Below are 23020 nucleotides of genomic sequence, written 5' to 3' on the forward strand. Positions count from 1 at the left end.
TTGGGCATGTGAAATATTATGGTTGAAGATACTATTAAAATAGCTTGGGTTTGATCCCAATAATTCTATGAGACTATATGATGACAATAAAGCAGCAATTAATGTTGCTCACAATCAGTCCAACGTGATAAAACCAAGCATGTTGAAATTGATTGAAACTTTATTAAAGAAAAACTCATAGCATGTATCGTTTGCCCATCGTATGTGAAGACACGAGAACAACTTGTAGATATCTTGACAAAAAGAGCATCTAGTACTAGTAGTGTTGAAATGGCAACTCACTGTGGATAAATCTTCTCACTTTTATCTTCCACGATCAGGTTTCTCTCTCCTTCTTATCCCCGTTTTTCTACTTCCATTGCCGCACAACTCACTCTCGATCCCTCCCTCTCTTGTCATGACACAACATGGGGGACAGCTTCTGTTGAAACAAAGAAGCTCTCTCTCTCTCTCTCTCTCGGTTTTGTGTTGAAGAAGGGGTGTCTCCTCCCTTTAATAAAAAGATTGTCTAAATTTTTGGGGTTAAATATTTTTTTAGCACTTGTGGTTTAACATGAAATCAAATAGGCTCATTGGTTTCAAAAAATATTGCAGATGGTATGTGTGGACATGTGATAAACATAGTTGATACTTTTGTTCAATAATTTAATGATGTGTCATGTCAAGTCCATTAACAATATGACCAGTGTCCTGTTTATTTTTTTAATAAGAAAAAAAAATATGGGGTAGTTGAGCCACCCTCTATGGCCGACAGGGGTGGCTCAACCATCCTCAAATTGCCAATTAGGGGTGGTCGAAACAATATGTACAATGCATATGAAATGAGAGTGTGGAGTCTCCTTGGTGAAGTCCTTGATTGGACTTTAAAAAACCATAGGTATTGTTGGGAATTGGGCCGGTCACTAAGGCCCAACTCGTTATTTCTATGATCGATCAAAGCCCACTATTGGATTTTGCATTCAAGAGCCAATCGGGCTCACATTTCACTCTGATCGCAGAAGTCTTGATCGCCCAGTAATTAATGTCAACGCAATATTTGGGGTGCTATCAGTGGCTTGCAGTAGGGGTGTACACACGGAGTGGTTATAACTGCTTTTAAACCGCTAACCGCTTTCCCATATATATCTATATATATTCAAATATATTAAAAAAAACTGGGAGAGGCTGGCATCATTTTGGTATTTTAAATACCAAAATGACATTGTTTGGTCATAAAAGAAGATGTTTAATAAACATATGAAGTTTCTAGGGTTTCATACTTAAGTTTAATTTCTCATTCAAAAATTATTAAAGTCTCCAAATTTGAGGGGTACATGGATCTGCTCTCAAGTGCCTCATTCAATACCTCGATAAGCGCAAGTGTCTATATAAACCACATTCAGCTAAGGTAAGAGAACTTTTGGCACAATTCTCTAAGTTTGGTCATTTTTCTCTTGTTCTCATCATTATTCGTCTTTGAGCGATAACTGATTTAAGCATCGGAGTTATCCCCCACCCGCATATCCTAACAAGCTCTTTTGCCTAACCTTTTTCTATTTTGCTAGAGCAACTACGTCACCAACTGAAAAACTATTAGAACAAATACAATGAAGGATGAAAAAAGATAACACATACATACATTAATTGGTTAATCCAATAAACCCAATTAACATTAAAGCCTACAAATGATGAAGGTCCATTCCGACTACAGAAAGCTTTATTCATATCAAGCTTGAAAACAATGAGACCATTATTGCCCCTTTTTTCTTCACCACATGAAACAATTCAGGAGTCATTCTTGTATAGTGCAACTAATGAAGAATGTTGATTATATATATATATATATATATATATAAGTGGAGAACAGAGCTTAACTGGCAATATTTTGGGGAGAATAATGCTACTCTTCACAATATTAAAGTTTTACATTAGCTTCAAATCAATTGACGTGTATTGTTTTAAATGGTTGACACTTTTTTTTTTTTTTTTTTAAATGAATGATATAAAAAACACTTAAAATACGGCGCAACAATTAGTATAAAGATGTTGAAAAACAATATAACACATAGAGTAATATTATTATTTTGGAGAACGTGTTGGTACACGTGAATTGGGTTTCAAAATAACAAAAATAAGCTCATCCGAAAAATACCATAAAAACAAAAGAAAAGAAAAATAAGCTCTCAAATTCTGAATATACCAGTCTTGCAAGGTTCGTCCACAGATGGTGAGTTAGGGCCTAAGATCAGGCCCAAAGGCGTAGTCAATGGACAATATGTAAATATTCTTGTATTGCCCCTTGTTGGTCCCGAGGGAAGTAGGAGGCTAGGTTAGCCGAAAGATGGTTATCGGTTCAACTCCAGGGATGAATCGAAAAATAAATATTTATTAAGTGCTCCATTTGTTTGGGCGTAAAATATTTTTTTTTTTTGTATTTTTCTGTGTTTGGTGCAACTGAAAATAATGGTTAACGGAAATCATTTTTAGTTTGACCCAAAAAACGTATGTAATTTTTAGAAAACAATTTACGGTTAATTTTCTGAATTTAAACTCTTTATTCTTACACGCATGTTTGTGGGAATCCGTCATCGCTGGGCATTAGAGTTTTTTGGTAGCCTAATTCTGTTGTCGAAGGTCCTCGGATTTTGGGATTTGGTTGCCAGAATCCTGTAGCACTAGCTGGATTTTGGCGAAAATTGGCCGAAATCTGACAATTGTCGTCGGATTCCTTCCAAATTTGTCAAAAATCGGCAATATTGTGCCAGATTTGGGCAAAAATGACAAAAATTTGACCAGTTGGTGCCGAAATTCGGCAGCCCAAATTATGGGGAATCTTGTCGGAATCCGGCTGGACGATGACATAATCTGACAAGTGCTGCAGAATTATAGCTACTATCGTCGAAATCTCATCACTAGTGATTTTTTGCCTCTGATAATTTTTTTTACGAGTTAAATACCAAAAAAATATTTCCCAAAAGTTTATAGTTTCGTTGAAAACATTTTACCAAATATATATATATATATATATATATATATATATATATATATATATATATATATATATATATATATATATATATTTTCAAAACATTTATTCGTTGAAACTATTTTACGGTTGAAAACATTTTAACAAGCATAAATGACAACTTGTTGGGTAAGCAATGACCAAAATGTAGCAAAAAGTATAAAACTCGATACATAAAGCAACCTGGTTATTCCCTTCTCTCTCATTACACAAACTCAGACCCTCACATACTCTCGATCCACTGCGAGCGGTTAGGGTTTGGGATCCATCTTTTTCTCCAAGATATATTCTAAGCGATTGCGTTACGGCGATTATGGCGGCAACAATGGTGAGTTCGGCGGGTGGGCTACTGGCGATGCTGAACGAGACGCATCCCTCGCTCAAGCTCCACGCGCTCTCCAACCTCAACAATCTGGTCGACAACTTTTGGCCCGAGATCTCCACCAGCGTTCCCGTGATGTACTTTCTCTCTCTCGCTCTCTGAAAAGTTTCTGCTATTGCTTGATTTTTCTTTGATTAGGGTTTCGGTTCTGGCTGCTCTTGATCTGTTTGTTTCTTGAGATACCCAGAGAGAAACATATATGCAGTGATGCCCTAATTTGATTGAATTTTGTGTTTTTAATGTCGTTCTGATTTCTCATTGCGGAAGAGAAAAAAGAAAAGCACAAGTTTAAATCTATTTCTAAGAAATCATTAGCTTTTTTAGCAGCCCAACCCTTGCTTTAATTCTTGTTTACTGGTTCGCTGTAAATGAGGATATTTTTCTTCTTCTAGCTGTAAAACTAGGGTTTTTTTTTTTTTTTTACTAAGGGAAATAATTGTTTCTTAGTGATGTAAGGGACATTTCTGGTTTTTGTTGTAATAGGTTGTCTAATGGGGGATTAGGGAATAGGAGGAGACTCTCTTCTGAACATCAATGTAAGGGATATTCTAATGGTTGGAGCTAAATGGGAAAGGGCATTCCTGGCTATATCATGCTACATGTGCAGTAACTAGTTTGCTACTTTACTGGCCAATGTATAGCGATTGTTTAGGTATGTAGCCACAAATAACTTTTTCAGTTAATAGTAATTGAAGCAGTGATGCCTAAATGTTTCAGGTTTGATTGGATGTTTATGTCGATCTCACAAAGTTTTAAGGTTCCAATTAGGTAAATAGTATCACTCTGAGATGTTAAAAAGATAAATTTATGGTTCTGTGATAGTTGTTAACTTCAAAGCAGTTGCAGTAGCTACAGTATGCCAGTTCCCTGATGAGAAAGTTGTGTTAGGTGTTTCCTCTAATACTCCTCTCAATGATAAGCATGGGTTCTTATTCTTATTAAGCATTTTGAAGCATCGATATTTCACACTACCTGCCAAGCTTGAGCTGCCTTATTCGTCGTGTCCAAATGCAAATTAGAATTATTTGCACTAGTGGGCTAAGAGAAGAAGAAATGAAGAAAAGAAATACAAACAATTGATCAATTTGTGTACTCTGGTTCCAGTAGTAATAACAATGGTCCTCTGCTCTGTAATATCCCTTTATTCTAATTCCTCTGAAATTATTTTGGAGTATAAGACAGCATCTTTAAATTAAATCAGTAACTTAATTGCATTGATGAATGCCATATAAAGTTCTAGTGAAATAATATTAATGGACAAAAAGTACAAATATCTTCATATTTTGGGGACAATGCAATTAAATGCTTGGATCATGATCTTGATCATTCCACTTGTTTGATGGATATAATCTTATGGATATTCTTTTAAGCAATTACACTGTCCATCCTTCTCCTCAGGCTTGTGGTATGTTTGGTTGAAGTTTTAACAAGTGATTACTGGTTCATGAGTTTTCATTTTGATATTGATGAATTCTTTTGATTTCATATTGGGAATATTGTGGTATGTTTGGTTGAAGTTTTAACAAGTGATTACTGGTTCATGAGTTTTCATTTTGATATTGATGAATTCTTTTGATTTCATATTGGGAATATTGTGGTATGTTTGGTTGAAGTTTTAACAAGTGATTACTGGTTCATGAGTTTTCATTTTGATATTGATGAATTCTTTTGATTTCATATTGGGAATATTGTTACTTCTAGAGCTTGGCGGTTTTTGTTATCATTGGTTGTCCAATGGGGTATTAGAGCATAGGATGAGTCTTTTTAGGAACTGTAATGTCCCAAAATGGACTAGGAAATTGCTGGTGTTATGGTACATGTGCAACAATTGACATGTGCTAATCTTTCCACCCATGTGTATTGCTGGGTAACAAACTTTGTCAATCAATGGTAGTGGAAGCAGTTATACTTTAACTCTTTCAGGTTTGATTAGTTTTTTCCATCAATCTCACAAAGTTGAGGGTCTGATTTAGTTTGTAATATCACTCCCGGATGTTAAAAAGATGAATGTATGGTTCTGTATTAGTTGTTAAACTTGAAGGCAGTTGTAGTGTCAGTTTTGCTACTATATGCCGATTGAGTTGTGATTGGTCATCGGATATAATTTATCATTTCCCTAACAACAAGTTGTAGTAGGTATCTCCTGTAAAGACTCATTGTATCTAAAAGCATGAGTCTGAAATATGATAAAGCATCTTGAAGCTTGGATTATGCGCTGGCTGCCAATCTTATGTAGCCTTATTCCTCTGCTATGTACACTTTTTTTTTTTTTTGGATAAGTCCTTATTCCTCTGCCATGTACACTAATGGAGCGAAGAAAGAAGTTACAAAAAAAGAAGAAGAAGAAGTTGAGATGGGCTGGGATTTATCAGTATGCGAAGTGTGGCTGCAATGGATAACAATGTGCTCTCCTCTGTAATGCACTTCATTTTAATTCTCCCCGAAACTATTTTGGATTCTAACTCAGCATCATTAAATGAAATCAGTAATTTAAACTGCATTGAAGTGTTTAGATAAATTGCCTGCAATAAGTGAAATGTTAGTAATGGACAAAAAGTCCACGTGATCAAATCCTTAAACTTTTGATAGATATTATCTTTCTGCTATTCTTTTAAGCAATTACAGTGTTACCCCTTCCCCTTGGTTTGTGGTGTGACTTATTCGACCGTTTAACAAGTGTAACAAGCTCATAAAGCTTTCATTTTGATATTACTTGGCAACTTCTGATTTGATACTGGGCATCAGATTTTATAGCTTGATGGTTGTATTGATTTTCTTCTGAAATGATAGTTTATGGTACATTGTAATGCAGAGAAAGTTTATATGAAGATGAAGAGTTTGATCAACATCAGAGACAACTTGCTGCGCTGCTTGTGTCAAAGGTGGAAAACTTCTTTTGGTCATACCTTCCACCCCCCACCCCCCCCCCCCCCCCCCCCCCCACTGGTGTTGCTCTCTTTGCTTCAAACCAGCTGATGTTGTTGCTTTTGCAAAATCTATTTGTTCTTCTAAAATGATATCCTTTGAGTCCAAATATATTGGGTTGGAAAAAGTAGAAAGGAACATTGCAAATGTGTAGAGTGTTTCAAACTCTGGCTGTATTTTTTTTTTTGACTTACTAGTTGCTAATCAGAACATTATTAATTTTGCTATTAGGCTAATCTAATAGATAGATTTTGGACGTTTCTCATGTTATCTATTGAACATCTACATTTCTTTTTTCTGCTTTTACTGCTTGAATATCTAACTTTTACTATTGTACATGGATTTTTTTTTCCCTCAGGTCTTTTATTATTTGAGTGAGCTTAACGATGCACTATCGTATGCACTTGGGGCCGGTTCTTTATTTGATGTGTCAGAAGATTCTGATTACGTTCATACCCTTCTTGGTAAGAGAGTGACCATTGGAAACTAAAAATATCAATTTAGTTTAATTGTTGATAGTAACATTCAATGTCATTTGCCTTCAATATCTTGAGAGGTGGAAGCAATATTATGTAAGTTTGAGGTATTTAATAAACATAATATGCTTATATGTAATATTTATTTTTGCTCCTATTGACAGCTAAAGCTATAGATGAATATGCCAGTCTTAAGACCAAGGCAGCAGAATCAAATGATGAAGCAGTAAAGGTGGACCCTAGATTGGAGGCGATTGTGGAGAGAATGCTGGATAAGTATGTAAACCTCTACCTTTTTCCCCTTTTAATTAAAGTAGATCCCCAGGTCTTTGAGTGATTTACAATTTTCTTATTTAGGTGTATTGCTGATGGAAAATACGCACAAGCTATGGGTATTGCAATTGAATGCCGAAGATTGGATAAACTTGAGGAAGCAATCACAAGGAGTGATAATGTTCATGGGACTTTATCTTATTGCATTAATGTCTCTCATTCCTTTGTTAATCTTAGAGAATATCGGCGTGAGGTAAGTAGATTATTGTGTTAGCTCACTGGATATTTATAGCTGGTATTTCTGCACTAGCTGTTGAACCTCCCTATTAGATCTCAGCTCAAGGGGATGAGTGACATACATCAATCCTTGTTTGGTGATTCCTACAGGTACTTCGTCTCCTCGTTCAAGTGTATCAGAAGCTGCCTTCCCCTGATTATTTAAGTATTTGCCAATGCCTCATGTTCTTGGACGAGCCTGAAGCCGTTGCCAGTATATTGGAAAAGCTTTTACGCTCTGAAAACAAGGATGAAGCTCTTTTGGCATTTCAAATAGCCTTTGATCTAATAGAAAATGAGCACCAAGCATTTCTCTTAAACGTGAGAGATCGCCTTTCAACTCCCAAGACTCAACCCTCAGGACAAGTGCCATCCGTCGAACCGGATTCTGCTCAAAATGAAAATTCTACGGCTCCAGAGGATGTTCAAATGACAGACGGGAGTTCTGCTTCTGATGTGAATGTGCGTGAAACCGATCCGAGTGAAGTAATATATGCTGAGAGGTTGACCAAAATCAAGGGAATTTTGTCAGGAGAGACATCAATACAGTTGACTCTACAATTCTTGTATAGTCATAATAAGTAAGGCAGTTGCTTTCTGTCTTTTAATTTTTCTTAGTTTGTAAATATCGTTTCTGTCTCTTAGAAAGATATAGTGATTAGGTCCTTACTCAGATGACTTCTGTTTGGATACACAGATCGGATCTTCTTATCCTTAAGACAATAAAGCAGTCTGTTGAGATGAGAAATAGTGTCTGTCATAGTGCAACGATTTATTCTAATGCAATTATGCATGCGGGAACAACCGTGGATACGTTCCTCAGGGAGAATCTAGTGAGTCAAATTTATCTTTTTGTCTTGCAATTTTAGTTCTGTGATGCTATTTATATATATATATATATATATATATATATATATATATATATATATATATATATTTATTTATTTTATGTAGACGTATGCTCACGGTCTTTTGAAATTGTCAGGACTGGTTGAGCAGAGCCACGAATTGGGCAAAGTTTAGTGCAACTGCAGGTCTTGGTGTTATTCACAGGGGCCACTTACAACAGGGGAGGTCACTGATGGCACCTTACTTGCCTCAGGGTGGGGCTGGTGGTGGCGGCAGTCCATACTCAGAAGGTGGAGCTCTCTATGCTCTGGGTCTTATTCATGCCAACCATGGCGAGGGCATCAAACAATTCCTTCGTGATAGCCTGCGTAGCACTAATGTGGAGGTGCTTATTTTAAAACAGTGGTATCATTTTCTCAGAGGATTTTTTAATTGTCAAAAGAGGTTTATATTGGGATATTTGGGTGCAGGTTATCCAGCATGGTGCATGCTTAGGTCTGGGTTTGTCAGCTCTAGGAACTGCTGATGAGGAGATTTATGATGACATTAAAAATGTCCTCTACACTGACAGTGCTGTTGCTGGTGAAGCTGCCGGCATCAGTATGGGTTTACTCATGGTTGGAACTGCAAGTGAGAAGGCAAGTGAGATGCTTGCTTATGCACACGAGACACAACATGAGAAGATCATAAGGTAATGTTTGATTTGGTGATCTGGTCGTAGGACTTAGGCTTATCTGTGCATGTTTTCACTTATGTTTATATGGTTATCGTATGTTGCAGGGGGTTGGCATTGGGAATAGCCCTTACAGTGTATGGAAGAGAAGAAGAAGCGGACACACTTATTGAGCAGATGACTCGTGATCAGGATCCTATACTACGTTATGGTGGTATGTATGCATTGGCGCTGGCCTATAGGGGAACAGCAAACAACAAAGCCATTCGACAGCTGCTCCACTTTGCTGTATCAGATGTGAGTGATGATGTTAGGAGGACTGCTGTTCTTGCACTTGGGTTTGTTCTCTACTCTGAGCCGGAGCAGGTTGGTGCTCTTTCTTCCATTTCTATGCTGCCTGATCTTTAATTTACTTTTGCCACTCCCAATGCAACATGATGCATGGTTCTTCCTCTTCTTCTTTGCAAAGCTCTCCTAACCTTTTTTTTTTTTGGTTTCATTTTCTTGTTTTTAGTTTTACATTTTTCATGGGTTATTATTTAGTGTATAAGTTCTCTTGATCAATTGCTATGGATCTCACTACACTGTTTTAACTGCAGACTCCTCGAATTGTCTCTCTGCTGTCCGAGTCTTATAACCCTCATGTACGATACGGTGCGGCTCTTGCAGTGGGCATTTCCTGTGCTGGTACTGGACTGAGTGAGGCCATATCTTTGCTAGAGCCTTTGACATCAGATGTTGTTGATTTTGTTCGTCAAGGCGCCCTCATTGCAATGGCTATGGTTATGGTCCAGATTAGTGAAGCAAGTGATTCTCGTGTTGGAACATTCAGGTATTCCATTATCATTTTTTGTGGTTTTCTCAAACTTTTAGTTCATTGTTATGTTTCTCATGTTTCTTTAATTCTAGGCGACAATTGGAGAAAATAATTCTTGATAAGCATGAAGATACCATGAGCAAGATGGGTGCAATCTTAGCCTCTGGAATTCTTGATGCTGGTGGAAGGAATGTGACCATTAGATTGCTTTCTAAGACAAAACATGATAAAATCACTGCAGTAGTTGGTTTGGCAGTTTTCAGCCAGTTTTGGTATTGGTATCCCCTCATTTACTTTATAAGCTTAGCGTTTTCGCCCACTGCATTTATTGGACTGAACTATGACTTGAAAGTTCCGAGGTTTGAGTTTGTATCACACGCAAAACCATCACTTTTCGAATATCCTAAGCCAACTACTGTGCCAACAACTACCTCGACTGTAAAACTTCCAACTGCGGTTCTATCAACCTCAGCAAAGGCCAAAGCTAGGGCTAAGAAAGAAGCCGATCAGAAAGCTAATGCTGAAAAGTTAGCTGGAGCAGAGTCTTCATCTGTTGGTCCAAATGGTGGGAAGGGAAAATCATCTAGCGAGAAGGATAGGGACTCTATGCAGGTAATTAACCCACTGCTTCATGACAACTATTTTTTTACCAATTATTGTGTTTACTTGAGAGATTGTCGAAATACGAATTGTCTGATGAACTGAAAGCTTTGGTCTTAGAAGTGAAAACCTTCCTTGGACCTTTTCTATACAATGTTTAGTTTTGTGACATATGGGCCATTGGTGGTTATTGATGTTCCATGATTAATGCCAAGTTTGTCGTTATACGTGGGTTAAAATTGTTTCATTTTGATTCCAGAAAGTTAAAAAATTTTAAATTAATAAATTTCATTCCGATGCACTCTATAGTTGCTTGAGATGAAGAGATCAATTGATCCTAGTGCAAAAACAGAAGCAAATGATATTTGGCTCTATTCAATTACTTGCAAAAATCAGTTAGTTTTTGGCATCTCATAGTTGTTTTTACGCACCTTCTTCCATATGGCAGGTTGATAGCCAACCAGAGAAGAAATCAGAGCCTGAGCCTTCCTTTGAAATTCTGATAAACCCTGCCAGGGTGGTTCCTGCTCAGGAGAAATTTATCAAGTTTCTGGAAGATAGCAGATACGTGCCAGTGAAGTTGGCACCATCTGGTTTTGTTCTTCTAAGAGACTTAAAGCCTACTGAGCCGGAGGTACTCTCCCTCACTGACACGCCGGCAACTGCAGCATCACCCGCCGGTGGAGCACCAACAGGACAGCAGGGTTCTTCTGCATCAGCCATGGCAGTTGATGAGGAACCTCAGCCTCCTCAGCCTTTTGAATACACCTCATGATTCAGGTTTTGATTATTGCTTCATGTGAGGGTGTTTGAGTTTTATTTCATGGTGGTCCTTGAGAAAGCTCTGGTGTATTATTAACAAGAAATAGAATCTTTTCAGTTTGCCTTTTTTCGTAATTAGCATTTCTTATATTCACAGTTTAAACCAAATCTGTATGATTTAGCGTTCACTATGTTGAATGAAGAACTCTCTTAGTTTTTGTTTCAAGTCAACAAGTCATTGATACCTTGACTCTTTTGTTCAAGCATGAATTTTATGACAAGTACCAATGATGAGCTTTAGCTCAAATGGCATTTTCTCCCTTTGTAGCAATGATGAGCTTTTTAGCCCACATGTTGGGCACATGTATAATTCACAAGAACCCAAATGATTTTAGATTACGCCTTGGTTATGTACACCATAATGAATTTGGACACTACGAGACCTCATTATTTGCAAAAGACGAAAGGTTGTTGAGATTTTAATTACCGAGTCTTTGATTTTATAGTCATCAAAGACTTTAAATCTTACTATCAGTCCTTTTTCGTTATGTAATTTGGGAGGTCAAAGTTTTAAAGTTTTTCTCCATCAAATATGTGGTTTTTTTTAAAAGAATATTGATGAGGGGAAAAGGCTGTACGGAAGGGTTCTTATCATTCTTGATCCGAATAGGAGACGAGTTAGAAATGCTTTTAAATATGAGGTGAGAAGCGGTCGATCTAGCTTAATTATGGACGGAAAAATTTCAGTCAACAAACTGATGCAGTTTTTGAATGACCAGAATCACATTAAAAGCATCCCCTTCTAAGGTAAGAGAACAAACACCACAAGAGGTTGCAGATTGAATGGCCAAAAGGGCAGCATGAGCTTCACCGATGGCGACAATCCAAACTGAAATTAAATGTCCTTCGCACTGGAAAAATCAGTAATTGAAGGCCAAGGTAAAAGCTTCTGCATAAATTTTTTGCAAAAGAAGACCACCAAAATAGGAGCAAGAGTTTCTTGAGGCCCTTTGCAAAAAGGGCATGGGCCGCATGGCTAGGCACATGGGTCATGTTGTTAATTTTTTTTTTTTTTTTTTTTTTTGACATGTCCACACAAGAGGGAGGGAGGGGGGATTCGAACTAGTGACCTCCGCTTTACGAGACGTGGTCCCAACCGATTGAGCTACCTCCTTAGGGACGGGTCATGTTGTTAATACTAATAAGACTAAGTCACTAAAATATCTGGCCACGAAGACAATCTTGTCGCTATTAATGACTATTAGCGACGAGGAAATAAGTCGTCTCTAAAAGTTTATGGCGGGAATTCTTCTTACATGTTTGCTCGTGTATCTAGCGTGTTCCATGATTTTTGTCTTCTTTGCTTTTGAATTTATGGGATTTTTTTTTTTTTTTTTTTGAGGTTGTTTGATTTGGGGAACATATATATTGCTGGGACATGGTTTTAGTATGAAAGAGTGGTTTACACATTAAAGAATCAATTAGCTTCTAGTTTTTTTATGTTCAATTGCACATTGGTTTCTATTGCATAGGATGTTTGCCATCAAGATGTTTGTACTCGACTCATTGTGTTTTATTTATGAAAGCCCATCAAGGATTTAGTTTGCTTTTTCATTATGAATTCTTTTTTTTTTTTTTTTAGGATGAGTCAATGCCTTTATAAACCAAACACAACAGAATACGTCACTCCAATAAACACTGGATACACCTTACAAACAAGAGAACAAACTCTCTATACATCAAACTAGCGACCAAACAAAATACTGCACAGCCAAAACCCACAGAACAACTAAAACCAAAACCAAAACAACATTTTTACAAACACCACTGCTGTGATAGGCTACCCGAGAGATTCTTCAGCTTCCTACTAGACAAGACCCGAGTTCTAACATCCCCATTACAAAAGAATTACATTATGAATTCTTTTGTAATGGCCCAACCCGTTAGGGCTAAGTTTGTCAACTTGTTTTCACAAAAACACAAAGCATTATACGGTTTACTAGAGCAATTGACTAAATGCTGAATTAAACGCATGTTAAGAAAGAAGTGTCAAATTATAATTTTAGTAAATACGAAAACATGTGGTCTAAACTAACTAGTCGCTAGAGATGATACATAAAAGATAAGTTATGTGCAAGCCTACTAATTTAAAATAAACATGCATTTCATGAGTTGGTCTTTAATGCTCCTTTTTTTTTTTTACATGTCCACAAAAGAGGGGGGAAGGGGATTCGAACTAGTGACCTCCGCTTCATGAGGCGTGGTCTCCAGTCGATTGAACTACCCCTTAGAAACACGGTTGAGCTACCCATTGCATTTCATGTGGTCTCTAATGCTCTCTTACGTCTCCATCCCGGGCTCCTAATCCATGATGCTCAAAGCCTGAAAATAAAATATAGTAAAGGTAAACGAGAAAGGCTTAGTAAGAAAATCTCCAACTGTAAAATCGGTTGAGTTAAATTCATTTTTATTAAAAAAAACACTTTATTCTTTAAAATCGCATGAACTCATAAATACTACTTAGATGATTTTCCGTACAACCTAAACGCCGGAAAATATTTTACTTATGCATCAAATAAATGAAATGACCATTTTAATATTTTTAGCAATTAGAATGACCAGGCACATGTTGGCTGTGTGTGTTGATAGTGTTGCTAGCTAATAGCTGAGGGCAGGGGTGAGACTTCCTTATAGTCCATGGATAGTTTCAAGCCTTCAAATTCGAGGAAGAATCATTTCTAAGTCAAGAAACTTCAAAAACATTGTGTGTGTGTAAGAAGCATGCATGGTTGAATGAACACCATGCCTTTGCAGATCGAGAGGGAACTGACTTCATCATAATCTATAGAACTTCATTGAACATAAGCTTTGGACATCAAGCGAAAAGAGAAATACCAAAACCATTTCTCTTACCTTTCTTATTTTGGCCGAAGCTCAATGCCATGGACCACAAGGCCAGACTTACAGGGATCACATGCAGTATCCATCAAGCACATCTCCACCACGCTATCAACTTGGTCAGTGAAGAATTCTCCAATCTCAATCTCCATCCACATGTCCTCTCTCATGCTTGGAAGCCGTCCATCATATCCTTCTGGTGTATCTGGTAGCAAATGAGCATTGGTAGCATTCCTTTCATTCTCATATCTAATGGACAACTTAACTGGGTGGTGAAGATTATAGTTACGATCTGCAATAGCGTATGTAAAGTAGGCTCCATATTTTGTGTTTGGGGACAAGATTTGAGTCTCAATTCTACCTCGTATTCGAAGCCAATGCCCTAATCCAAGACGAGCCACCTCCGAGAATCTGCACGTTTCATACAACCAAGAATATTACTGCTCTGTACAAAAAGGATAGACAAGCTAGCATGCACAAACACGCAAACAGAGCAGTAGATAGAGAGACCTGGACTGGGCTAAAACTGGCATCTCAGCTGAAGAAATCCACTCCCAGAATGACGTGATTCTCCGTCCAATATTGATTATAGATAACTCCCTCGCTCCCAGCATGTAACACTTTTTCCCACTCAATTTATCAATTGCGAAGCTCTGTTCAATCACCATTCCAATTATTCAACAAACCAACAAAAAAAGGAGAGTAGGGATAGGAAAAGAGAGAATAGCTGACAAAAAAAAGTCACAAGTACATCACAAACACTCTCGGTTCAATAAAATTGAGACAATTTTAATAAAAATCAAACACATGAAGAACCATATTTCTTTTTGAGTGAGTGGCTATAAGAGAAGAGAAATTGCGAAAGATTCAAACCAATGACCACAGGTTCATGAGACATGACCCCAACCACATGCCCTGCCATTGGATTTCATACGAACAACATTCAAGCATTTATTAAACTAGTGAGTTGTTGACTTTTGCTCACCCTGTTACCGTTGCCGATGAGGATGGGAGTATCGCATAGATGGAAATAAAGATCTTTCTTGGATAAGATATTCAAGGATGCTGATGACGATGGTCCCGGAGAAACCGATTCAGAAATGATCTGCTGATAATCCTGTGGCAGAAGCCTCTCCCACACGAGATCCGAACCTGCGGCTGATCTGAAGATCGGGGAGACTAGTGAAGCCCTGCAAGCATCGCGAGGGGATGTGAAGGAAATTATGGTGGCGATGCACTCTTCCGGCAGTACAGCACCGGTAGTAACATCCATTTCTTTTCCTCTTTTTTTTCTTCCTGTTTGTGTATGAAAGATTGTGCTGGGTTTCCGTCGGTCAATGCACTTTTCATTTTATGTATATATATATATATATATATATATATATATATATATTTAACTAATTACTGAATTTATTTCCCTACATGTAAATCCTTTGTATCTAATAGTTGATTTTAAAAAAAAGATCGTTAAAGTTGTATCAGAGTTATGCATAAGTTGTAAACGTATCATATCTCGTCCGAAAACTTTTCATATTTCCAGCCGTGTGCTCGGTTTTTTTATGCTTTTTTTTCTTCCTAATTAAAGTGGGAAAAAATGTTGTGATTTGGTTAGGTGCTGTAAAAAAATTACAGTATACATGTTGGTTTTATCAATGATCCAAAATTAAATTTGAACCATCGAGTGAAATTACAGGACACATCTTATAATTTTTTAAAATCTAAGGTTCTTTTCCACTTTTGATCCGAATAGAAAAGAGAGTAGGACACCTCAAAAAAAGAATGGGTTTCCAACAATAATAGATCCAAAGCAAAAATTACAGTGCAAAAAATGAAACCAAATAATAAGAAATTGACTAAAAAAGGAGTTTTCCCCCTTTTTGACCCCGTCCCGCACCCTTGCGGATTCACAATTTCACACCCATAACCTGCTGAAAATCACTGGTATCTGTGCGGTGCGGTACGGGGCGGATTGTGCGGGTATCCCCGCACATTGCAACTCATCATCCCTTTCTCTCCCAGTAGGGCTGTATTCGAGCCGAGTCGAATCGAGTATTGAATGTTCAAGCTCGGCTCATTTAATTTTATTTCGAACACGAGTCGAATTCGAATTTATCATCGAACGAAATATTCTGTTCAAGCTTGGCTCGTTTAATTTTATTTCGAATACGAGTCGAGCTCGATCTTATCACGAGCTGCTCAATTAACTTATTCATTTCTTATATAAAGTAAATATCATGATTGTTTATATTTTCATAAATCCATATTAATCATTAATTAATCAAGTCTTATTAAAATTTTATCATCTGAGTTCATTAAATAAATTAACTTGAATCTTAAATAATATAATCTCGAGTTTATATGTATGTATATAAATTTATTATGCACATACACAAATTACATGTGTGCACACAAACACATATAACCACACATACTCACAAACACACTTATGTACACACAAATCTATAAAATTAAACTCACAACAATAATTCAAGCTATATCTATCATATTTGGATGATGATTCATTTTTACTTAAGATGTTCTTATTACAAAATTAAAATAATACTAAGAAAAAATTGTAAAAATGAAATTATACGAGTTTATACAAGCTTATCCGAGTCTATCCGAATCGAGCCGAGTTTATACGAGTATGTCTCGTTTAATATTCGAATATATTATTGTGTTCACGAACGGCTCATTTATTATTCAAGCCGAGACCGAATCGAGTTTAACCGAACCGAATCGAGCCGAGCTGACGAGTGGCCGAGCTCATCTTACACCCCTATCTCCCAGCATTGATTACGCCAAAGCTCAATGTTTCAGAAATTCAACAAAGAAAAATTGTATAAACTACAAGTACACAAACAAAAAACCAGCCGAAAAAATAAAACCAAAACCTCATAATACCCACTCGGTGAAAGTGGAAAAATCAAATAGAAAACCAACCCAATATTATATTCCCCTTAACCCACTTTCAATTCGGCCAGATAGAGAAACCCAAACAAACCAAAACAATCCATATATACAAAAACTCATACCCAATCAGATAGCAACCTCAAAGAACTCTAAAACATCAACCCAATAACGCAGAGGTTTTGTGCGTGCAAGTTTAGCTCTTCCACATATAAAGTTTTAACCGTCGTATCTCGGTTGGGTGCGGCTGAATGGCTAGGTGTTTGGGTTTTCAATTTCAATGAAGAGTGAAGAGTGAAGAGGAATGAAGAATCTGGAAGATTTGGGGAGGGAGAAGAGTGAAGAGAAAATTTTAGAGTGCGGCGAATGGGTTAAATGTAGGGTTTTTTAATGTTTGTGTTTTATTTCAGCGGGGAAGGGCGGGTACCCGGAGTTTTTGAAAACTCCAACCCGCAACTGGCCCCGCCCCGCCATGCACGGATATATTATTTTTGGACATGTATCTGCATACAATCAACTAAAAATTGGGATTTTAGGGGCGGGACGGTGCTGGTGGGCGGGTTTTTGCTCACCTCTACTCTTGCTTATGTCGTACGTCTTTGGTATGTCTTCGGATGCTCACCTCAACTAAAAACCGGGATTTTAGGGACGGGGCAGTGCGGGTGGGAGGGTTTTTGCTCACCTCTACTCTTGGTTATGTCGTATGTCTTCGGTAAGCCTTCTCAAATCACCTTAACTAGCCGCCATTTTTCTTGATTTTCGTGCCAAAAATCTATAGGGCAGTGTCTTCATTTGATGCATTCCCTTTTAATTTCTATTAACCCCAATTGATATGGTTGTTTTGGGGTTTATTGTTGTTGGGTTGCTCAACCTTTTTGTTATTGATCTTGCCTGTAGTTAGTTAGGTTTTTTTTTTTTTTTTTTTTTTTTTTTTTTTTTTTTTTTTTTTTTTTTTTCTATGTGTTTACATATATATAATTTTTTTAAAAAAAAGACAGAGCTAACACAGTAATAATTATAACTTGGTGCTTTTGTCCCATATGGGAGAAATGCGAAAGACTAGTGTAAGATGATAGATATAAACCACCCAACCATTTAGAAAGCAAATCACGCAGCCATGCAGTGAGCACAGAGCGAACTATTCTTTCGCCTTTTACTAAAGAATACCGTGTGCTCGCCGCAAATAGTGGCATACGCCAATTTTTGGAGGGGTCTCTTCTGAAGTGGAAGCCCCTGAAATTAAATGTTGAATTATTTATGACTATTTGTGGGGTTTTAAATACCCTCAATGCAAAGTTGGTTGGGAAGACTAGAGGCAATAGTGCGAATGAAATGCAGTGGATTGAAGTTCTTCTATCCACACATTAAGGTGTATATGAAGGAGCAAATCTTGAGAAACGCAATCTTCTTTTAGTCCCCAAAGAATTGTTGGCTATCAAGAATCATGCACACTAAAAAGTTCATGCATGAATGAATAGTGAGAGAACGGTTGAAGAGAGTTAATGTCCATTTATGATGAAAATCATGGATCCAAAAGAGATTGTCTTTCATTATGAAACTGTACCAAAAAGTGAAAGACTAATATCATGAATAGAAGTAACACGTGCTCTATAAACTTCAAGAAGACTATAAACATCAGCATTTATATGAAAGGACATGTCTATTTATGCATAGGAGCGAGCGCTTGGGAGTCTGGGACCAGGCGTTGTCCCACACTGCTTGAAATGTGAATAGTAGCGGACAGAGCTGCTACTACAAATACGGAATTTCAGTGGGTTACGGAGCCGTGCGGTGAGGACATGCCGTGTGCTCGCCGCAAACAGCCGCATATATACGCCTATTTTTGGAGGGGTATCTCCCCCCTAAATGGGAGTTTTCATATCGAAAAGATTTTAACTAATTAAGAGTTTGCCAAAGGGTTCAAAGTAATTAAAAATAACGTGAATGTTAGAAAGTGCAGCAGGTTGGTTTTGTATGGGGATTGAGGTGGGAGACTGCAACACAGAAACTCAAGAGATTGCCCTCTTAGATTTTGATACTTAAATATTTCCACCAACTTTGGCAGTCTGATCGATCGGTGGCAGTGCCACCAGATGGGACATGAGTAGGATACGAGAAGCTTTTCTGATGTCCATTTATGTCACTAATACAAGTTCCTAAGCCAAAAAAAAAAAAAGAGTGTTAATTAATGGCTTGATCGAGGTCACAGCCCACGAAGGATAAATGCCCTTTTCCTTGCCACTTTTTCTTAGAGCGAGCAATGCTCAACCTTGTTGTGGGGAAAAAGCGAAGAGATCGAGCAAGTTTGGCACGTTAAGTCATCACTTGTCCTAACAATTTAAGTTATCGACACGTAGAATATTTAACTGAAATAAAGGTGAATTGTGCCGTCAGGGTTCATTGATCCTAAAAGTTTAAGCTAATAGAAATATATAAATTTAATAAATACTTTTAACAAAGTGTCCGAAAGCAATGAAGGAGAAAGTTCGGGCAATGCTTCCCTCATCTAACCATTACTTCCTACCTCTAGCAATTAATTCTATGGTAAGAACAGTTGAAAGAATATGCCCCACTGTCCACCCAACATTAGAGCAAACTTTGAAATCAATTATTTACCTGTAGCTGTTCTTGTAAGTGAAGTTGAAAGGACAGGATATGATGGCTCTGAAGAGAAATTGATGACCGAGACTCTAGCGGTAGATTCCAATATTAATTGAAGAAGACAAAGGTACATGCTTCACAGCTATTACCATTATACTTAACCACATCAAATTTTACTTTCAGTCAGCTTTAGTATAGAGCATTTTTACCTTCTACACGAAATTTAAATGGACATGAAGCAGCCACCAATTATATAAATATAGTTTCTTATTTGTTTCTCAAATGCAGTCCTTGATGATAATTTCTTGTACCCCGCATAATTCAAATGAACTAGAATTAAAACCAAAATCTGTTCTAAAGATATTAAAGCTGCACCAAATTCAAATAAACTAAAATCAAAACCAAATTAATCCCATCCTAAAAATGACAGCCAAAATGAAAACGCCTACATGGAGAAGGGGGAAAAATGACTCTAGACCATAATATTGGTAGCCTCACTATGCTTCTTCTTCTTCTTCTGGATAATAGTACCTATTATGCAACCAAAGATTATCAGCAACAACTGCATTGTTATCCTGGTTACGGTGCCAAGTATAGTAGGCATGAGTCCGATTTTTAATCTCGAGAATCGCATGCCCGAAGCTTGCTTCCCGAAATACAGAATAACTTGGTGGTGGCTCAGTAAAACTGCAGAAAACAAAAGTGATGCAGTAATGAGTAGGAAGACATTGGTACTACCCAATTTTAGTTTAGTGGGTGATAGAAATTATTTAAGGTAAAATCAATGAGTCACCTCTTAGCAAGGCCTTCAATGTTACCACCATCACCAATAGTAATGTATACTGGTGCAGAAGGGTCCTTCACTGGAGCGCTCAGTCCATCTGTTATGTTGTATTTAATGTTCGATATTCTCTCCTGTAAAAATTGAAAACGATTTAGGAAAATTAAGTTAATGATTTATTAGAATTTTAACAAAATGTTGTAAGCTAGAGTGAATGAGAACAAAAAGCTTACTGTTCGTTCATAGGCATGAACATGACCAGCAAAAACAACATCCACTTTGTTTTTAACAAACCAGGATTCAAACTGCACTCTCATGCTTTCTCCTTCCATGTAGTGGTAGTTGTTACTGTTATACCATGGTGAGTGAACAAGAACAATAAGCCACGGCGTCTCAGCTCGGTTAACCTTGGAGAACTCATTTTCGAGCCATGCGTATTGAGGAGTGTATGTACCTATATAGAACAGGAAACACCAAACTATCGTCAGGCCCGCTCTGTTTCTAACATTATTTACTCCTTAGTATGAGATGTTGAAAGGAAATTTTCATACCATATGCTGAGTAAGAAGACAACACAATGATGTATGCAGATGCACGCTTAATGGAATACCAGAGTGGGGATGTACTCTGTGATGCCTTGTAGGGTACGTGGTACCTATTCAAATATGGCTTGAAAGGAACATCTTCTTCCTGAAATTACACGAAAATCATGAACATGTTAATGCCATCAAGGAAGTCAAGGTAATCTAAATGACAATATCATTGTGACAACTAATTATTTATTCCAAAAGGAAGAACAAATGTGGGAGATTTCTTATTAATTACAATCTCTGGAGCAAAATCAATTTCATGATTGCCAGCAGTCCAAACCCATGATTGATATGCAGCACTCTTCTCAATGAAGCGGCCAAATGTATCCCATCTCACATTGTCATGGTACGGATGATCATCTGCATAAGAAAGATCACCCACATACAACACAGCCTGCCCTTTCGGGTTAGACACATAATGCTGAAGCGTCTGATAAGAATCATGTGTTTGTCCCAAATCACCTGAAGATCGGAGTCATATTGCATCATATATTTTGCTTGGTTCCAAAATTATATATATATAGCACTTCAATATTTAAACAATTTAGTGTATACCATTAGAAACAATATATATATAGACTAAAAAATTAAAGTGTCCCCACCTTCTACTGTCCAAGATCCTGGAGACCATTAGGACCACATAATATCAAAATATGATATTAATTTGTTTGTTATTTTTTAGTAGTGTGGGGATTAATCAACAATAACTGATCTGTTGGTCCCGTATATGCATATATTTATAAATCAATACTTTAGTTCTGATGCAAATTGTTGGTACAGACCTATAATGCCAAATGTGTATGGAACGTTTGGCCCTACTTTGGGAGGAGTTGTGAAGGAAAATCGCCGGGTTACATTGCCAGTCCCAAGCTCATAAAAGTACTGAGTGTCAAACTACAAACAAAAAACAATCATGTTGATCAGTTTGGTTCAAGGATTTGATATATGCTTCAATAATATATATATATATATATATATATATATATATATATATCCCATGCTTAATTAACCTTAAGATTTTTAATGGTGGCATGATGTAGGTTGCCAGAACAATAATTATAGAATTTATAAGTTGTGATCGAGGAATGAGCCTTGCGCTTCTTTTTGTGTTTGGATTCTGCCGCCCAATAAACCACATAGTCAGGGTGTCGTAGTAACGGTGTAACCCACGAAACAATAACGGCTCGACCAACAAGATCCCCTTGTGTTATATGAACCTGCACATACGTATATATATAGCAAATATTAACAAACAAGTGGCACAATGGCAAATATTTAACATGAAACCCCATATCCTTAAGGCTTATCCTCTAGTATATGACTTTTTGCTTGGTGCCATTATAAATATTTATGGGTCTTAAATTGAAAAGATTGTAAGATCCCAAGTGCAAATCAATAATATTTTGCAGGCCAAGTAGAAGCTTTTCCCTACCCAGTTTGTCGATTCAATTCAAATTGGACTCCGCAGTAAAATAGTAAAGAGAAATGCTAGAATTCCCAAAAAAAAAAATTTAAAAATTTTGTTTCCAAATAATGTGTCACAATCTCATGAAATTGTGACGTATTTCTCAAAATGATAGATCACATGAGATTGTGACACATCATTTGGGAATCAAATTTTGAAAAAATTTTTTGAGATGTGTAGCATTTCCCAATAGTAAAACCCAGTGGAAATTAAGTAAGAAACATTACATAACAAACAAATTCTAATGAATCTCAATTTGCTTTCAAATGACTGTAAGTGTACCAACATTGCTTACTCATATAAAATTTTTTAAAATATATATATATATATATATATATATATATATATATTAACAGACAGCAAAAATAAAAACCAAACAGTATATAAAGCATGCATATTGAGATTAACACAAGAAGTTTATGGGAAGGGTTTAAACCTGTTCGGGTGCATTGTATCCTGGTGGAGGAGGAAAAGCTTCTAACGGCATATCTACAGATGCATAAGGTTTTCTTACATAACTACTTGTAATACCTCCATTGCAGACGCCAATGATGTTGATCAGCAAAGCAAACAAGACTGGTACCAAGAATAATTCCATGGCAGACAGCAATTAATATTGTAGAAACTGTGGTTTGTGCAGTGGAGGAGTATGCAGATACTGTACAAATATAATAAGCTGAGTTTAGTACTCGAGTTTAAACCTCTGGATGGGGTGGAGAATTCATGTCCAATTAAATT

The 23020-nt window shown here is 37.0% G+C and overlaps 3 protein-coding genes and 1 non-coding gene across 6 annotated transcripts; 2 read left to right on the forward strand and 2 right to left on the reverse strand.

Annotated features, from left to right (window-relative positions):
* Nucleotides 1-3168: 3168 nt before the first annotated feature.
* On the forward strand, nt 3169-11263 carry LOC133872380 (26S proteasome non-ATPase regulatory subunit 1 homolog A). The gene is made up of 13 exons (XM_062309882.1): nt 3169-3463; nt 6199-6268; nt 6670-6775; nt 6952-7063; nt 7145-7313; nt 7448-7917; nt 8034-8169; nt 8322-8570; nt 8656-8876; nt 8966-9224; nt 9458-9690; nt 9768-10287; nt 10724-11263. Exons 1-13 carry the CDS (start codon nt 3318-3320, stop codon nt 11048-11050), a joined length of 3018 nt encoding a protein of 1005 aa, XP_062165866.1. The 5' UTR covers nt 3169-3317; the 3' UTR covers nt 11051-11263.
* Nucleotides 11264-13072: 1809 nt separating this feature from the next.
* Nucleotides 13073-15277, reverse strand: LOC133872391 (F-box protein VBF-like). Of its 3 annotated transcripts, none has more exons than XM_062309909.1 (5): nt 14921-15277; nt 14446-14588; nt 14297-14346; nt 13951-14140; nt 13073-13419 (listed from the first exon to the last, which is right to left on the reverse strand). In XM_062309909.1, the coding sequence occupies exons 1-4, from the start codon at nt 15206-15208 to the stop codon at nt 13956-13958; spliced, it is 666 nt and encodes a 221-aa protein (XP_062165893.1). In that variant the 5' UTR covers nt 15209-15277; the 3' UTR covers nt 13073-13419; nt 13951-13955. The 3 variants fall into 3 exon arrangements, with proteins under 3 accessions (XP_062165893.1, XP_062165885.1, XP_062165876.1); XM_062309901.1 differs by having other exon boundaries at nt 13951-14200; XM_062309892.1 differs by having other exon boundaries at nt 13951-14346.
* Nucleotides 15278-17958: 2681 nt separating this feature from the next.
* LOC133858972 (U5 spliceosomal RNA) lies at nt 17959-18071 on the forward strand. Its single transcript, XR_009898642.1, has one exon. It is a non-coding gene; the product is annotated as a U5 spliceosomal RNA (small nuclear RNA).
* Nucleotides 18072-19943: 1872 nt separating this feature from the next.
* LOC133872408 (purple acid phosphatase 25-like) lies at nt 19944-22784 on the reverse strand. Its single transcript, XM_062309918.1, has 8 exons — nt 22719-22784; nt 21828-22034; nt 21600-21711; nt 21053-21279; nt 20779-20917; nt 20461-20681; nt 20240-20361; nt 19944-20133 (listed from the first exon to the last, which is right to left on the reverse strand). Exons 1-8 carry the CDS (start codon nt 22767-22769, stop codon nt 19944-19946), a joined length of 1269 nt encoding a protein of 422 aa, XP_062165902.1. The 5' UTR covers nt 22770-22784.
* Between the last annotated feature and the right edge of the window lie 236 nt (nt 22785-23020).

This window comes from Alnus glutinosa, chromosome 1 (genome assembly GCF_958979055.1).
Source record: "Alnus glutinosa chromosome 1, dhAlnGlut1.1, whole genome shotgun sequence".
Classification (NCBI taxonomy): Eukaryota; Viridiplantae; Streptophyta; class Magnoliopsida; order Fagales; family Betulaceae; genus Alnus; species Alnus glutinosa.

Coding starts and splice junctions, on each gene's coding strand:
- LOC133872380 (XM_062309882.1), top strand. CDS start 3,318: ATGGCGGCAACAATGGTGAGTTCGGCGGGTGGGCTACTGGCGATGCTG. Junction 8,170..8,321: donor CGTTCCTCAGGGAGAATCTA/GTGAGTCAAATT, acceptor TGAAATTGTCAG/GACTGGTTGAGCAGAGCCAC. Junction 8,571..8,655: donor TGCGTAGCACTAATGTGGAG/GTGCTTATTTTA, acceptor ATTTGGGTGCAG/GTTATCCAGCATGGTGCATG.
- LOC133872391 (XM_062309892.1), bottom strand. CDS start 15,208: ATGGATGTTACTACCGGTGCTGTACTGCCGGAAGAGTGCATCGCCACC. Junction 14,589..14,920: donor TCATCGGCAACGGTAACAGG/GTGAGCAAAAGT, acceptor GTGATTGAACAG/AGCTTCGCAATTGATAAATT. Junction 14,347..14,445: donor CCAGTTTTAGCCCAGTCCAG/GTCTCTCTATCT, acceptor TGAAACGTGCAG/ATTCTCGGAGGTGGCTCGTC.
- LOC133872408 (XM_062309918.1), bottom strand. CDS start 22,769: ATGCCGTTAGAAGCTTTTCCTCCTCCACCAGGATACAATGCACCCGAA. Junction 20,918..21,052: donor TTGATTTTGCTCCAGAGATT/GTAATTAATAAG, acceptor GTGTAATTTCAG/GAAGAAGATGTTCCTTTCAA. Junction 20,682..20,778: donor GTCTTCTTACTCAGCATATG/GTATGAAAATTT, acceptor TGTTCTATATAG/GTACATACACTCCTCAATAC.